General features: G+C 39.9%; 1 protein-coding gene across 4 annotated transcripts in view; it reads right to left on the minus strand.

The window, feature by feature from the left end:
- LOC132824443 (pleckstrin homology domain-containing family A member 7-like) overlaps window positions 1-17,029 on the minus strand; it is a 459,010-nt gene that overhangs the window by 109,821 nt on the left and 332,160 nt on the right. For all 4 annotated transcript variants that reach the window (XM_060838944.1, XM_060838943.1, XM_060838946.1 and 1 more), the window contains exon 9: window positions 3,160-3,335. In XM_060838944.1, coding sequence (XP_060694927.1) covers window positions 3,160-3,335 — 176 coding nt within the window. The remainder of the gene's footprint in view (window positions 1-3,159; window positions 3,336-17,029) is intronic.

Raw genomic sequence — 17,029 nt, forward strand, 5'->3', positions numbered from 1 at the left:
AGATCCTTTGATCTGTTTAATCATAAAATCTACATCTCTATCTTTCTTGAAAGTCTTCAATATTTTGGCCTCAACAGTTCCCTGTGGCAGAGAATTCCACAGGCTCACCACTCTATGGGTGAAGAAATTTCACCTCATCTCTGTCTTAAAGAGCCTATCCATTACCCTGACAGAGATTTCTGGACCTGTACTCCCCATTCAATGAAAACATCCTTTCTGCATCTTCTCCATCTAATCCTGTATGAATTTTACAGTTTCCTATGAGATCACCACTCATTCTTTGAAACTGTTTTGAATATGGTCATAACCGATCCGGTTTCTCTTAATATGACACCCTGACGTCCCGGGAGTGGATGACAGACACTTGTAACCACTCCTCAGCTGATATCCATGGACTTTAAGGCAGCATTACTACATTAGGATCGTGATCCTCTCAAGAGCCGAACCACAGGATTCTTGAAACAACCCCTTGTTGAGCCCAGGAATAAAATATGAGACCTCTTTGCTTCACACAGTTCAGGTAATTACTAAGCTGTCAGACAGTTTCCTTTTTGGGCTTTATATACATAAATGTAATCACATGCTCATTAACTCTCTTTTGCTAAAAGACTTACAATCCTTCATGATGCATGGTGTTAATCAAAAGGCATTAAGTTGAAGTATCCAATTGTTTCTTGTTTTATTGATGTGCTTAAAAGATTTACCCTTGCACAACATGCAATGAAAGAGAAATCACCTAAAGTGAAGCTGCACATTTGACCTGAATTTTAAATTTCCTAAAATTTCAAAAGCATATCAATATTCTGCAAATAACATGAAAGTAGTGCTTAAAACTGTCTCCACATTTAAAACAAGTCAAACATCTCTGTGCAGTACAATAATTCACACGAGACCAACTACCACATTTTTAAATCTAACTTTCAACTATCTTGATATCGTATGCCCCAAAATCTAGTACCCATTTATCACACAAGTAGTACATCCTGAACACTTCACCTGACAATTTCATAAAGTAACATTCATATTATGCATATATATCATTCTGACAGCATTAATATCCCAAGTTTATTTTGCTTCTATTGGCAATTCCATAGCTTTTTAAAATTAATGCAGACTTTCAGTGCCATACTGATAAAAGAAAATGCATCTATCCCTAACCTTGTATCATAAACACTGGCAAGAAACTACATCTGAAGGACACCAAAAAGAGTACCATGGATTCCTTTTCTGCAAATAGGTCTCAATTCAAATCAATCACTGGGTTTTTAAATCACATTAGGCGACTTCTAATATTCATAATTAATTACATCCACAGATTGTGCATTGATATGCCTTGGAGCTGTAAACACAACATTGACATGCTCCTTGAACCTATTTTTCCTCAAGGGATTTGTTCACCTATTTTGCATTTCACATTGCAAGGAAAGTTTATTGATTTGCAAAATTGTAGGGTAGGGTCCATCTCCTATAGCTAAGGTGCAGCTATGCATAGCAACATTATTCTACCAGATCAACTATAATTATGCTCCAAAATTAGCATTGAGTGAAATCTGTACCAATGTAAATCAGAGATTAGTTGAGGAAACTTTCTGCATTTTGGCCACCCAGTATTCAAAAACTGCAGGTCTGGACTAGCATGGGTTAAATACAGAACAAAGTATTTCTCATTGGCTGATACTGAAGTATCCTCAGGCAAAATAATGAGCATTTTAGTTGCTTCACATTCATTTTCCCACTTTGTGGCATTTGTCAAAGTTGCTCATCAAATGGCCAAATTATGACAATGTGAGTAGGAGCAAGAGTTGGCCTAGTCTGTCATTTAATAAGAACATGGTTGATCTTTGACTTAAATCCTCAATTCCCATCTCACTTCCACATCTCTGGACTACGGTCAAAAAAAAAATCTATCTATTGTTCAGAATTTTGAATGTTTCAATGAAAGTACTTCTCAATTCTTCGAAATTTTTGGGGTGTATATACACATGTTTCTCAATTTCTCTTCATTAACCAAGACGTGACAACTCAGGAATCCCTTTAGTGAAGCTGTGCTGCATCATCTCTAAGGAGAGCATATCTTTACTCAGGTACAGAGCTCAGAATTGTACATTGTACTTCAGGGGTGTTTTAACTAAGTTGGTGTACAATTGCAGCAAAAATGGTTTGCTCCTGTATATTAAACCCTTTGGAATAAAGGTCACCCCATATTTGTCTTGCTAGTCATTTGTTGCTCTTGTGTGCTAAGATATTCTGTGCTCTTGCACAAGGAGACATTCATTGAACATCTACATTAAATCGTTTCCCAGTATTAAAAAATCGGTAGGTGTAGAAAAACCAATATAAATAAACTCAAATTTCCACTCATTATACCTACCTATCTTGCCTAGTTTTTGAATCTACCCAGCTTCTTTAGCTGAGTTGTCTGGCTGCGTTTTACCACTGGATTCTGGTTCATGATCAAATGAGGATTGCTAAACTCACTTTCTGGAAGCAAGACCAGCAGAGCTATCTTCCTGGAGGTGGCCTAATGGCCTCGATGCTGCCAGTTGAAGCATAGTACTGACAGAACTGGGTCTCAGTAGCCCCAACAGAAGAGCAGGATGCTGAAGGTGGTCAGATACTATTGGGCGAACAATTGTGGTCCCAGCATTGATCCTTGTAGATCACCACCTTCTAACTGGTCACACTAAATATTTAACAGTAAACCTATTCTTGGTTTTCTGGCTTGATGCCAGTTAGCTGTCCATTTTGACTCCTGTCCTGACTCCATGTTCTCCAATTTCATCAGTCTATTATGGGAGAAAGTGAGCACTGCAGATGCTGATCAGGGTCGAAGTGTGTAGTGCTGGAAAAGCGCAACGAGTTAGGCAGCATTCAAAGAGCAGGAGATTTGACGTTTTGAGCATACGTGCTTCATCAAGTCCAGATGAAGAGCTAATGCTGGAAAAGTCGATTCTCCAGCTCCTCAGATGCTGCGTGACTGGCTGTGCTTTTTCAACACCACACTCTTCAACTCATCTGTCTATTGTGTTTACTTTAAAGGTTTCTTGAAATATTTTGATTACATCTACCGCAATATTGCCACTTACTCTGTTACCTCTTTGAAAATTTCATTAATATAAACTAATTCTGCTTAACAGTTGAATCAAAGTTCAGGCTGACCTCTTTAAAGTGTATGCTTGCATAAGTGCAGCTTGGTTCATTGCTCTGATCCAGCCATTCATGTCCTCTTGTGTATCGGCACTGAAATAATATGTTCTCATACCACTGTGGTCTGCTTGCGAGCCAAGAACAGAATTCTTACTATACATGTATGTCCGCATGCCTGTATGGGTTGCCTAGAAGGAAATAAAAAGGAAAAAAAAAGAAGCGACTCTGTCATGTATCAAAGCAATAATATATTTTCAGCAATGGAACAGTGATGATGCAAAATTGTGTTCTTCATGCACACACTGCAATAACTTGGGGGGGAGGAGAGAAGGGAGAGGAGAGAGAGAGGGAGGGAGAGAGAGAGAGAGAGAGAGAGAGAAAAGCAAGAAAAATATCAATGCCAAAATTGGGATTGACATTTCTTACATCAGGGATAGGAAGATAATTTCATTTTGAGCCCTCAGAGTTTGAATCAATCTGAATCCAGCTGCTCACAGTGGGACGATTCTGAAGGACCTACCTCAATGGAATGTACTTTTCTTTGTCCACATCACATTCATAGCATTAGCACAAATAATTTATTCCAAAATGAATCTACATTTCCGGAACCTGAATAAAATATACTGGCCAGAATACTTTAGAAGAATACGCTTTAGAAGAAGAATTCCCAATGAGATACATGAAAGATACAGATAACATTGAAATGGGCAACAAGAGGAATTAAAATAAGATTAAGTCAAGAAAACTTAATATCTAATCACTTCTCTTCAATGGGAGTGCATACGTCAGGTTGAAAGTACTTTTGCAAGTTCGCCAATCAATAGAGAAGAAACAAACATCTATTATTCTTTTCAGTTTAACACTCCAATCATAAACTTGACCATGAAAGCATTATTTAATTCGCATGAGAAAATGATGTGTTTCCTTTCAGATATAATACAAGCTGTTAAATGTTCCTGAAACCTACAATTATGGAGGAAAGATTATATAACTTCCAGACTTAACATCAGTAGTGAATACATAAGCATAAGGCAAATTATTCATTTCTGAAGCCTGTGTTATATTCTCTATACATTTTTTGGAATGATCTTCAATACATTTCAAGTTCCACTGCAGACAGGGAAAATCTTCTATTGTGTCCACTATGAATTAGTGCAGAACTGGCAGCCCGAAGCACTTTGTAATACCAAAGTAATATGAACCATCAATAATGCTGTGTGCAAACTGAGTACTTGCACAGGTACCAACAGCAATATTCCAATGTTAAAGTTAAATCATTTTAGATCAATTTTCAGTGTCAAATGCTTTCAACAGTGCCCAGGGAGAAAGAGGAAAATTTCACGATGCAACAACTACCTACCTACAATAATTACAGTTTAACACGTAAACAGCAGAAAGGAGACACTTGATCCCTGCAAATTACCAGCTGGAAACAGCTTCGGCTGTCTACAGCTCTCCAACAATGTCACAGACAAATACAAATAAAAGTAAATGCTGGAGACACTCAGATCAGACAGCCCCTTTGGAAATGTCTGTTGGTGTTTCCGAAAGGTCATTTCTTTCTGTCTTTATTTCAGATGTGTAATTTTTTTGATTTTGAAAAATATTGATGAAGAAAGCAGCAATGATGTCCAGAGAATTGGAATATAAATGAAGGAGGTTATGTTTCAGTTATACAGTGCCTTGACAAGTGGTCAGTTGGAATACCGCATTCAGTTCTGAGAAGCACTGTAAGACTACACTGCAGATTTATCAAAACAATACTAAGCTTAAAGTGGATTATCCTATATTTTCATACATTGACCACCATGTGCCACAGTTGTATCCCATCAGTGAATCTATGTTCCTTCACATTTCCTATCTACAGAACATATTGTTCCTGCTAATTTGATTTCATTTTTAACATTGATGTACAACTCTAATTTCCTTTAACTAAGTTGGCCAGTATAAATTAGAGGACCACCAAATTAGATTAGATTAGATTACTTACAGTGTGGAAATCAGTGTGGTCCACATCGATCCGCCGAAGCGCAACCCACCCAGATCCATTCCTCTACATTTACTCCTGCCCCCAACACTACGGGCAATTTAGCATGACCAATTCATCTGACCTGCACATTTTTGGACTGTGGGAGGAAACCGGAGCCCCCAGAGGAAATCCACGCTGACATGGGGAGAATGTGCAAACTCCACACAGACTGTTGCCTGAGGCTGGAATTGAACCCGGGTCTCTGGCGCTGTGAGGCAGCAGTGCTAACCACTGTGTCACCCAAATATCGCATGCCAGCTCAAAATACATTCACCTTATCCTAAATCTCTCAAACCTCCAAAGTTGTACATCACATCCTTGGGCTACTTCTAATAACACAGGATTATCTTTATGAATGATCACTTATGTGCCAGCCTACATTCTCAGAGTTACTTTTTCTTTAAAATTATTACTGGGTCCAATTCCCTTCCTTAACACCCTTCAATATTTTAGCTATTAACAAGTTAGTATGAATCAGCCATTCAGCCCTTCAAACCTACTCTGCCCCTGATACAATTGTGGATGATTTGGCATGGCCTCTACTTCCCTGCCTACTCTCCATATGTCTTGACTCACTTAATACTCAAGAATATATCAAGCTCAACCTTAAAAATATTCAATGACCTCCATTCCTCCCTGGGAAAGGGAATTTTAATGACTAACTCAACATCCATCCTCAGGATCGTATATGTTTCAATAAGATCAGCTCTCATTCTTCTCAAGTCCAATGATACATGCCCAACCAGTCTAACTTTGCCTCATAAGACAACACCCTCATTTAGGAATCAGTTGAGTGAATCTGCTCTGCAAGGACCTTCTACTACTATTAGCTTCCTTCTTAAATAAGGAGACCAAAACTGTACACACTACTCCCAAACATTTTCTCACCAATGCCAAATACAACTGCAGTAAAATTTTCCTTCTTTTACATTCCACTCTCATTGCAATCAATAACAACATTCAGTTTGACTTCCTAACAACTTGATGTACCTGCATATTAACCTTTTGAGCTTCATGTAGCACAGAACTCAGCAATTTCTCTCCGTCTAAATAATATGACGCTTTGCTATCCTTACCAGATACATAGCAAACATACCTAGCCTCCTTTATAGTTTTAGTATTTCACTTTAAATGGTCTTTTTTAATAACACTGAGTAAATACTTTAAAAAGTGAGTGCAGAAATGCAAAGATAATAGAAAAGTGAGAATCTAGAATTTGATAAGTGGTGTGAAATATCACCCAAACACAGACTCGGTGCTTAGCCTATCAATTATGGTTTGGCAGTAGGCTGGGCATAATTGTTAACATTTGTAACAGATCATTTGCCAAGCATTGGTTAATAGCTCAGTTAAAATTAAACAAAATAACGTTCTTTGTCACCATTTACTGCTCTTTTCTCACTACTGAAATCCCAAAACACTTCAAGGTGAAACAGTGATGTTTATGCACATATTCAATTCAGAACATCATGCCAACTGCGATTTCTTGTACGCGTGTGTTATGCATAGCTTAGTGGCTATGATATGAAAGTACAAGTACAAATGTTTTCATGGCAGCTCAGGAATCAAAGATCAGTTCAAAAAATATGCAATGAAAAGTGAGTATTAGGTGTGGTCACCATCAAACCACCTATCACAAAAACAATCGGTTCCACTAATGTAATTTGGGGATGGGAATCTGCTGTCATGATCTAATATGACTGGAGTGTAAATCGAGCCCCTTAACTGCTCTCTGAAACACTTTAGCAAGCTATCCATTGAACTGTTTCTATTACATACTTAACAGCCTTCCAGGCTCAACGTTACATTTAAGACTTCTTGATTCATTGTCTTTGTTTCTTTATTATTCATTTCTAGATAACAGATGTCATTGAAGGTTCACATAATTCCATTTACAACTCATACAGCCTCACTGTATTTAACTTTACATGTTTCAAAACTTCTCATTTTGGCTTACACCACCACTCTGTCATTTAAGCTTTCTTGCCTTCCATGTGAACAGACTTTTCTTTTCTATTCAACAAACCACTTTTCTCTGTGTCTTTAGTTTTTGAAGACCTGCAGTATCAACCTCAATGGTCGGTTTCACAATTCACATGTATTACCTGACCACCTTTTCCAGCATTTTGCATTTTTATTTCAGATTTCAACCAGGCATTTTGCTTTTGTAACTTTGTAACATTTAATGGGAAATATGACGTTCCCATTGAAAAAAGTCAAACATAGACAGAAACATAGATAAACCAAGTGTTTCAAATCGACTAATCCTCTTTCAATCAAGTAATAGCGAAAGCTGCACACAGAAAGACAAAGACCTCTTTGACCCTAAATTCTCATCTAGATTTTTGACAATTTCATAGCCAAGCCCAGTCAAGTAGTTGGACACGATTTCTCAGAAATACTCTCATCCATACATATCTATCCCAATACTCATCTGCTCAATCTCTCATCCTCCATCCTTTGTACAGTTCATCTGATCCAAAACCTACCCATATATCATGTTCAGTTCAGCAAACATTGTATTTTCTTACTTACACTAGAAGCCTTTATGGAATCTCTTCATCATCTTGTTCCTTTCTATCTTTAATCTACTCTTGCCCGAGGGTACTCCAAAACTACTCTCCATTGACCCAGACTCCTTCTGGCCAAAAACAGTGGGATACATTCGTGTCCAATACCTGGGGTCCCACTGAATTTGGGTCAGGCATGGCTGCTAATATATGGGTTTGCGATGGGCCCAGACCAAGAGCAGCCTTGGGAGCCATTATTTCTGTCCCAGCCCTTGCATATTCCTGTTTGCCACAATTAGCAGCCACATTGATCCTATCCATACAGGGTCTGGCATCAAAGCTCACATTATGATCAAGCTTTCAGAAGTCACATATATATGCTTCTTTGGCCGTCAATTTTGTGACATGTCTGAGAAACAGATTAAGACACAATTCAGAGTAAAAGGTGCTAAGTGTAAAAGCAAAATTTAGTTTGCCTATATTTTTAATCCATCCAGAGACACTCTAAAAGCCTCAACTGAAACATTCAAATTGTTATTGAAAAAGATTGTCAAGTTTCCATCTCCATTCCACTACCTGGGTCTAATCCATGCACAAAATATTTATTCTATGGTACAATCCCTATTGATACTGGCCCAAATTACTCGTTTGTATTTTATATAGGTATTCTATCACCTTACATATGCAACTTGAAGCTTTTTTTTCCCCTCTGAAACATACTATGAACCACCATGTGTTTGTATATTATTTCCTAGGGGTTACTTTTCAGGGCGAAAAGCTCAAATTTCTCCAATCTTTCCTGATAATTCAAACAAAAGTAGAACACTGAAGATTCTGCAAAACTAACATAAAAAGTTAACACGCTGCAGGCCTGCAGAGTATAACAGAGTTAGCTTTTCAAGTCAATGACCTTTTACATGAAGATAAAAAAGTTACATCCCTGAGATGTTAACGGTTTTACCTCTGGACAGATATCTCAATTGTGAAACATGCTGTGCACTTGCAACCTTTGGGGATTCTTAGCCTGACCATTTCAGGCTTTGACATTAACAACCAGCCTTGTGATTCCTTTTGACTCTCCATGTGGTGCTTGGACGTTTCCTTTGATCACAACTTGTGTGCATCATCATTGCACTGTTTTGATTATGAAATCTCATGCTAAATCAACTTTGCTGTTTGTTCTGCTTCCGTTGGATATGGTTAACATTAAGTCATCTGAAAATGGTAGATCCCTTTCAGCATTTCAACCTGTTTCAATTAACCTTACTCTCGCTAGGGAGAGAAAGGTTTACATGTAATTTTTACAAATATATTTTTCTTAAATCGTATGATGTTAACTGTTCAGTTGCTTCCAAATTCACTGTCATTCCTATTTTTACATCATCCGCAAGTTTAACAAGGTTATATCAAATTTCTGAATCCAAGCCATTATTAAGTTAGCAATGCTAGCAAGACAAGTCACTGGTGTTCACCTGAACATAAGCCTCTATCAAGTGACAACTGTTTGATATATTTAGCCATTTCCTGATATATGCCAGGCTTTTCCATAAAACCACACAACACCAAACTTCAATAACACTTGAAATCATGAAGCATTCCAGTTGTAGTGTTTGACTGTGGTGGTTTTGGGAAGTCTCTTCCTGAAAATCAAATAAACTTGTACTGGGAGCCCGACACAAAAGGACATGGGATTATAACACTAGATTGGACAGATTCGGAACAGACTAAACAATCAAAACCATGACCACCATCTGTATTGTCCTCATCTGCAATATCCCTCAACGTTAGCACTATTACAATCTATTACATCAGGCCCCACTATTCCTGGAGTTGCGACAAACAGTAAGTTTTTTTTTAAATACAGAAACCACAGTCTCCCAATTTACCAGATTTTCAGAAAGCACAGATCAGGGTGCTGTACTCAACAAGAATTATTTATCACGCATTTTAAAAAAACAACGACTGGCAGTGCTACTTTGAGTTCACTGACCAATACCATGCTCACCAAAGTTCAGTTTGGATTCTTTTGGGATGATGCAGCTCCAGACCTCGCTATGTCCTTATTCCAGAAACGGGGAAGGAAAAGAGGGTACGTGAGGAACACAAGAATGACTTCCTTGGCATCAAGAAGGTATTTGACTGAGTGAGCAGCAAGCAATCCTACTAAAATTGAAGACAATGGGAATCCAGGGTTAAACCTTTCCTGGACTAGTGCTATATCTATTACAAAACACGATGAAATGGTTGCGAAAGCATAATCATTTCAACACCATGTTATCACTGCAGAAGCTGCTTAGTGGTTTCCTATTCACAATTATCTTCAGTTATTTCTTCAATAATCTTCCCTTCACCATTAATTCAGAAGTGGGAATATTCAATGATGATCATACGGCAGGTGGTTGCATTTGCAATGCCTCAGATAAGGAATCAGTTAGTGCTCAGATGCAGCAAAATCTGTGCAACAAGCTGGGAGCGAAATATGGAGTAGATTACTCATCACCTAAGTGACTGACAATGACCATACACAGCTCCAATACATGCCCAAGCGTAACTCTGACCTTCCTGCATCCATTCATCTTAAAACAATGTCTCGCCACAGGTTGTCTGTCCTCAGTATCCTGCAATGCTCCAGCAAATCTCAGCACAAACTGTGGGAGCAACATCTCATCTTCAACCCGGGCAGTTTATAACTTTCTGGGCACAGTATTGAGTACACCTTTGAATTGTGAACACATTCCTTCCCTTTCTTTTTGCTCTGTGCATTACATTCCGTCACCCTCTTTCCCCTTCCTCCACCTCAGCAGGAAGAACACAATAAGCTAGGCAGCGTCAGAAGGTGGAGAAGTCAAAGTCTCAGGTGTTATACTTCTTCAGGACTGGAGGTGGGTGTAAGGGATCTAAGTGTAAGCAGAAGAAGGGTCTCCTTAGATTCCAGCAACTGCAGCTTTTTTTCCTCTCTCTCCAATCTGGCGTTTGAACGCACCATTGTTCTGCCATTCTCACATTCCAAACACTTAAATTTGCACTACCAACATCCTTTCTCCCCCAGTCCTCCAACCATCCCCCCTCTCCCCCACTACTACATAAATGCTGTCCCCTCCATCCTTCAAGTCAGCTCTGTTGAACAGTCATTTAGACTCAAAATGTTAGCTTGCTTTCTCTCCATGCATGCTGCCTGACATGTTGTGATCTTCAGTATTTTTTGTTTTCACTTCATTCACAGCTAACTTCCTGCATTCATTTGCATTTTCATCAAGGAGCCCCAGAACATGTTGTATGCACCTTCCCACATGTGTGCATCAGCATTGACCGACCAGCTATCTAGCAAATACTATGCTGGGATTATCTCACCTCCAGACTACCAAAAGGTTTCCATCATCTGCACGGTATGAATGAATCAAAAGTCTGATGATATATTCGCTATCTATCTGGATATACACAGTTTCAACACTCAAGAACCTTGATCAGGATAAAGCAGTCGATTGATCAGCATCCCATTCCACACCTCAAGCATCATGCCCACTACTAACAGTGCATGATGACTGCAGTGTGTACCAACTACAACACACATTGCAGCAATTTTCCAAGGGTACCCTTACAACAACCTTAAAAACTGTGACCCTTATCAACTGGAAAGAAAAGGGCAGCAGGCACATCTTGGCAACACTACCTTCAAGCTCACCTCAAAGTCATAAACATGTTGACTTGGAAACATATTGTTTCTTCAATGTCACTTCCTCCAAAAACTGGAACTGGGGGATACTCAGCGTGTAGTGGCCATGGAAGAACATCACCATCACCTTCTCAGATTGTGCGCTTGCAAATAGCAGGCAATAGTGTTCACATTGCATGAAAGAATTAAAAGCATGGCACTTTTCTATTGGAAATTATGGGAAAATAAAGAGAATTATACTGAACATACACCATAGGGATAAGCCAGTTGATGCCTGATGAAGGGCTTTTGCCAGAAACATCGATTTCGCTGCACCTTGGATGCCAAGCCCTTCCAGTACCACTAATCCAGAAGCCAGTAGTCCAGCCAATGTGACAATTACATCCATGCTTCCTGCCAAATCATGGTGCCAGCTTACATTTCCAGGCTCCTCATAACTGCATCTAGCTCTGCATTAAATGGGGTGAGGTAGCTGGGAAGGCAATAGGTAGATGCACGAACTCCTTCCACCCTGACCTAAAGTTCACCTGGACCATCTCGGACACCTCCCTCCACTTCCTGGGTCTCTCCAACTCAACACAGACATCTACTGCAAACCCATCAACTCTCACAGCTACCTGGACTACACCCCCTCCCAATGCTCCTCCTGTAAATACTCTATCCTTTACTCCCAGTTATTTAACCTCCACGGAATCTGCTCCCAGGAGGAGTGATTTCACTCCAGGACATCACAGATAGCTTCTGATTTCAAGGACTACAATTTCCTCTTCCCAATGAATAATAATACCCTCCCAGCCCTTCTCCTCCACTTTCCGCACTTCCGCCCTTGAACCCCACCCCTCTAACCGCAACAAAGATTGCGATCCCTTGGTCCTCACCTTCCACCACTAATCTCTGGATACAGCACATCATCCTCTAGCATTTCTGCCACCAAGAATTAGACCCTACCAGTGATATATTTCCCTCCCCATCCCTATCGCCTTCTGCGGAGACCATTCCCTTCATGACTCCCTCATTAGGCATACCCCCAACAAACCCACTCTCCACTCCTGCAACCTTCCCTTGCTGCCACAAGAGATGCAAAACTTCTGCCCGCACCTCCCCCTTCATCTCCATCCAAGGTCCCAAAGGATCCTTCCACATCCAGCAGAGATCTTCCTTCACACACAAAACCTCATCTACTGTGTCCACTGCTCTCAATATGGTCACCTCTATATTGGGGAGGCAGGATGCCAATTCGCAGAATGTTTCAGGGAACATTTCTGAAACACACTCACCAAACAACCCATCACCCTGTGGCTGACCATTTCAACTCACCCTCACACTGTGCCAAGGACATGCAAGTCATGGGTCTCCTCCACCACCAAATCCAAGCCACCCAACGCCTGAAAAAAGAGCACATCATTCTCTGCCTTGGGACTCTCCAACCTCATGGCATCAACGTTGATTTCACCAGTTTCCTAATCTCCCCTTCCCCTGCCTCATTCCAGATCCAACCCGCTAATTCAGCACCATCTTCTTCACCTGTCCTACCTGTCCATCTAATTTTGATGCAACCCATCTGTACCTGTACAGGTCCATCTTGCTCTGGAAGAGGAGATCCCAAATGTCCAGGTATCTGAAACTCTCCATCTCACACCAGCTCTTTAACCATGTGTTAAACACGATCATTTTCCTATTTTTGGCTCTCATTACACTTAGCAAAAGAAGCAATTCAGAAATCCCGGTTTTTAACTTCTGACGGAACTTCCCAAATTCCTTTTGCATGACTTCATCTCTCTTTATCGATAATCATTAGCACCAACTGGCTGCTCAATAATGAAAAACCTCTTTTCCTCATGGAGCTTTATTTCTCAAACAGAAAATAGATTTGTGGAGAAGCACAAAGTAGGTCTTTACTTGTTCAGTATTGTTACGATGTTGTTATAAATTTGTAAACTAATTTCCCCAATCTATTGTAGCAAGCACATACCTCCCACCTGCAGAACAGGAGTACTTTTAAATAAAACACTCAAGTAAAACACTTTATTTTGCAGTTTGCTACATAATCCAATGTGAAACAGTGTCAAATTATTGAAGCTAATGATTATTCTTTCCTGCAAGTTACCATGAAGTTACTAACGAACCCTGTTTTGTGAAAGAAGACAAGAGTAAAAATTAAAGTTCCTCTTCCCTGGTTGGTTCTATTTTCCAAGGCAATTTCCTCAGATATCTATCTAGGAGCTTAGAGTCAGGTCTCCAGCACAGAAAAAGGCACTTCAACCCATTGCAACCACCCTGGTCAAAAAATAACCACTTGTAGACAGGCCTACAAGGGGCGAAGCCACTTTAGATTTAGTACTGGGTAATGAGCCTGGCCAGGTGAATAGATTTGGAAGTAGGTGAGCACTTTGCAGACAGTGATCACAATTCTGTTGGGTTTATTTTAGCGATGGAAAGGAATAGGTGTACTCCACTGAGCAAGAGTTGCAGCTGGGGGAAGGGAAATTACGATGCAATTACTAAAGATTTAGGAAGCTTAGAATGGGGAAGGAAACTGCAGGGGATGAGCACAGTAAAAATGTGGAGCTTATTCAAGGAAAAGCTCCTGTGTGTCCTTGATATGTATGTACCTGTCCAGGGAGGAAGATATAGAACACATGAGCCATGATTTACTAAGGAAGTGGAATCCCTGGTCAAGAAGGCGGTGGTGGATTATGTTAGGACAAAATGTAAAAACTCAGTTAGGGTGCTTGAGGGTTACAAGAAAGTCAGGAAAGACCTAAAAAGAGAGCTCAGAAGAGCCAGGAGGAGACATGAGAAGTTGTTGGCAGATAGGATCAGGTTTAACCCTAAGGCTTTCCAAAGGTACGTCAGGAATAAAAGAATGACAAGAGTTAAATTAGGGCCAATCAAGGATAATAGCGGGAAGTTGTGTGTGGAGTCAGCGAAAATAGGGGGAGCACTAAATAAATATTTTTCGACAGTGTTCACTATAGAAAATGAAAATGTTGGCAAGGAAGATACGGAGATACTTGCATCTACTCTAGAAGAGATTGAGGTTCACAAGGAACAGGTATTAGAAATACTGCAGAGTGTGAAAATTGACAAGTCCCCTGGGCCGGATGGGATTTATCCTAGGATCCTCTGGGAAGCAAAGGAAGAGGTTGCCAAGCCTTTGGCATTGATTTTCAAATCATCGTCTACAGGAATAGTGCCTAAGGACTGGAGGATAGCAAATGTGGTTCCCTTGTTCAAAAAGGATAGTAGAGACAACCCTGGTAATTACAGACCAGTGAGTCTCATTTCAATTGTTGGTAAAGTGTTGGAAAAGGTTATAAGAGATAGGATTTATAACAATCTAGAAAAGAATAATCTGATCAGGGACAGTCAGCACGGTTTTGTCAAGGGCAGGTCGTGCCTAACGATAAGGTTCCCCACAGTAGGCTATTATACAAAATGCGGAGGAATGGGATTGTGGGAGACATAGCAGTTTGGATCAGTAATTTGCTTGCTGAAAGAAAACAGAGGGTTGTAGTTGATGAAACATGTTCATCTTGGTGCCCAGTTACTAGCGGCGTACCACAAGGGTCAGTGTTGGGTCCACTGCTGTTCGTCATTTTTATAAATGACCTGGATGAGAGCTTAGAAGGGTGGGTTAGTAAATTTGCGGATGACACTAAGGTTGGTGGAGTTGTGGATAGTGACAAACGATGTAGTAGGTTGCAGAAAGACAGATAGGATGCAGAGCTGGGCTGAGAAGTGGCAAATGGAGTTTAATGTGGACAAGTGTGAGGTGATACACTTTGGACAGAGTAATTGGAATGCAAAGTACTGGGCTAATAGTAGATTCTTGGGAGTGCAGATGAGCAGAGAGATCTCCGTGTCCATGTACACAGATCTCTGAAAACTGCCACCCAGATTGACAGGGCTGTTAAGGCGGCATACAGTGTTTTGGCCTTTATTAATAGAGGGATTGAGTTCCGGAACCAGGTGGTTATGCTGCAGCTGTACAAAGCTCTGGTACGGCCACACTTGCAGTATTGCGTACAGTTCTGGTCACCGCGTTATGAGGAGGATGTGGAAGCTTTGGAAAGGGTGCAGAGGAGACTTACTAGGATGTTGCCTGGTATGGAAGGAAAGTCTTATGAGGAAAGGCTGAGGGCCTTGAGGCTGTTCTCGTTAGATAGAAGAGGGTTGAGAGGTGACTTAATAGAGACATACAAGTTAATCAGAGGGTTAGATAGGGTGGACAGGGAGAGCCTTTTTCCAAGTATGGGAACGGCAAACACGAGAGGACAACTTTAAAGTGAGAGGAGATAGCTATAAGACAGATGTCAGAGATAGTTTCTTTACTCAGAAAGTAGTAAGGGTATGGAATGCTTTGCCTGCAGCAGTAGTTGATTCGCCAAGTTTAAGTGCATTTAAGTCATCATTGGACGTACATGGAATAGTATAGGTGGGATGGGCTTCAGATTAGTATGACAGGGCGGCACAACATTGAGGGCCGAAGGGCCTGTACTGCGCTGTAATGTTCTATGTAACCATTTCACTCGTGTAATCTCACTGGTCATCAAAACAACTTTTGGGAACTTGATTTGTCCATTCCATAAAGTTACCTATGATTATAATATTATCTTTGTCAGAAATTCTCCTTCATTAATATTGCACAATACTTACTGATACTGCCAGGATAGATAAAATAATCTCCGCTCCATATTCTGACTGTAATTATTCCTCCACTCATTCATAATTTCTGTTATGCCAAGCACAGACTCACGTAATTTAAAAGATTATCCTTTCATCTATTTTGTAAATGATCCACAACTAAAAGTTCCAGAATTAAGAAGAAATGGAAGCAATTAAACTGCATGGTGATGATGGAAGTAGCTTAATATCTCTCAGCCATTCTGTCATGCACGTCAGCATTGTTTTGAAGAACAGAAATAACTGACATAATTATTTTGGTAAATAATGAACCTTGAAAGATTTATGAATGGCTTTCCATCACCATCATCTACTTCAGGATATGATTATGGCGTTGGTTTTCTTGAATTTATAATTCACTTGCATTCATACCCACAAATAAGTTGTCAAATTGAAACCTTGCATCTAATTTTCACATTTCCTTTCATCTAAACTGAACAGGACTCTAATGAAGTTGTGGATTCGAGGTGCATGAAAACTAATTTTTGATTTGATCTGAAATTTGTAGGTCAATGCAAATGCAATTTAATGTCAAAAACAAACCGTGAACAAAATTGAAGCTCATTACAAAATATTGAAGGTTGGATAAAATAATCAGGCCTTTAATGCAATCTGATGAATTCTAACACAAAAGATGCACGTGTGGAGGAGGACAGGAGAACAAATAACCACCCAACAATTCCATAACAAGAGTTGACACCCACTGAACTGTACCCTGGCAAAACTCCGCTTTAAAGAGGGAAACAGATTGAAGGGTTTTTTTTCCCCACTATGATGATCTATTAGCAAAAATAAGAATAATGATAATCAATATTTCAAAGCAATGAAAAAGAAACAAAGAATCACAATGAACAGCACGTAAGCATCACGGTCTTCAGGAATAATTTCAACCTACATCCAAAATTTCTGGCCATTTCTTTACTTAACTGATCTATATCTTTAGCTGACACCCACTGCTTACAGTAATAACAATCACTGTTTACA

This window comes from Hemiscyllium ocellatum, chromosome 18 (assembly GCF_020745735.1).
Source record: "Hemiscyllium ocellatum isolate sHemOce1 chromosome 18, sHemOce1.pat.X.cur, whole genome shotgun sequence".
Classification (NCBI taxonomy): Eukaryota; Metazoa; Chordata; class Chondrichthyes; order Orectolobiformes; family Hemiscylliidae; genus Hemiscyllium; species Hemiscyllium ocellatum.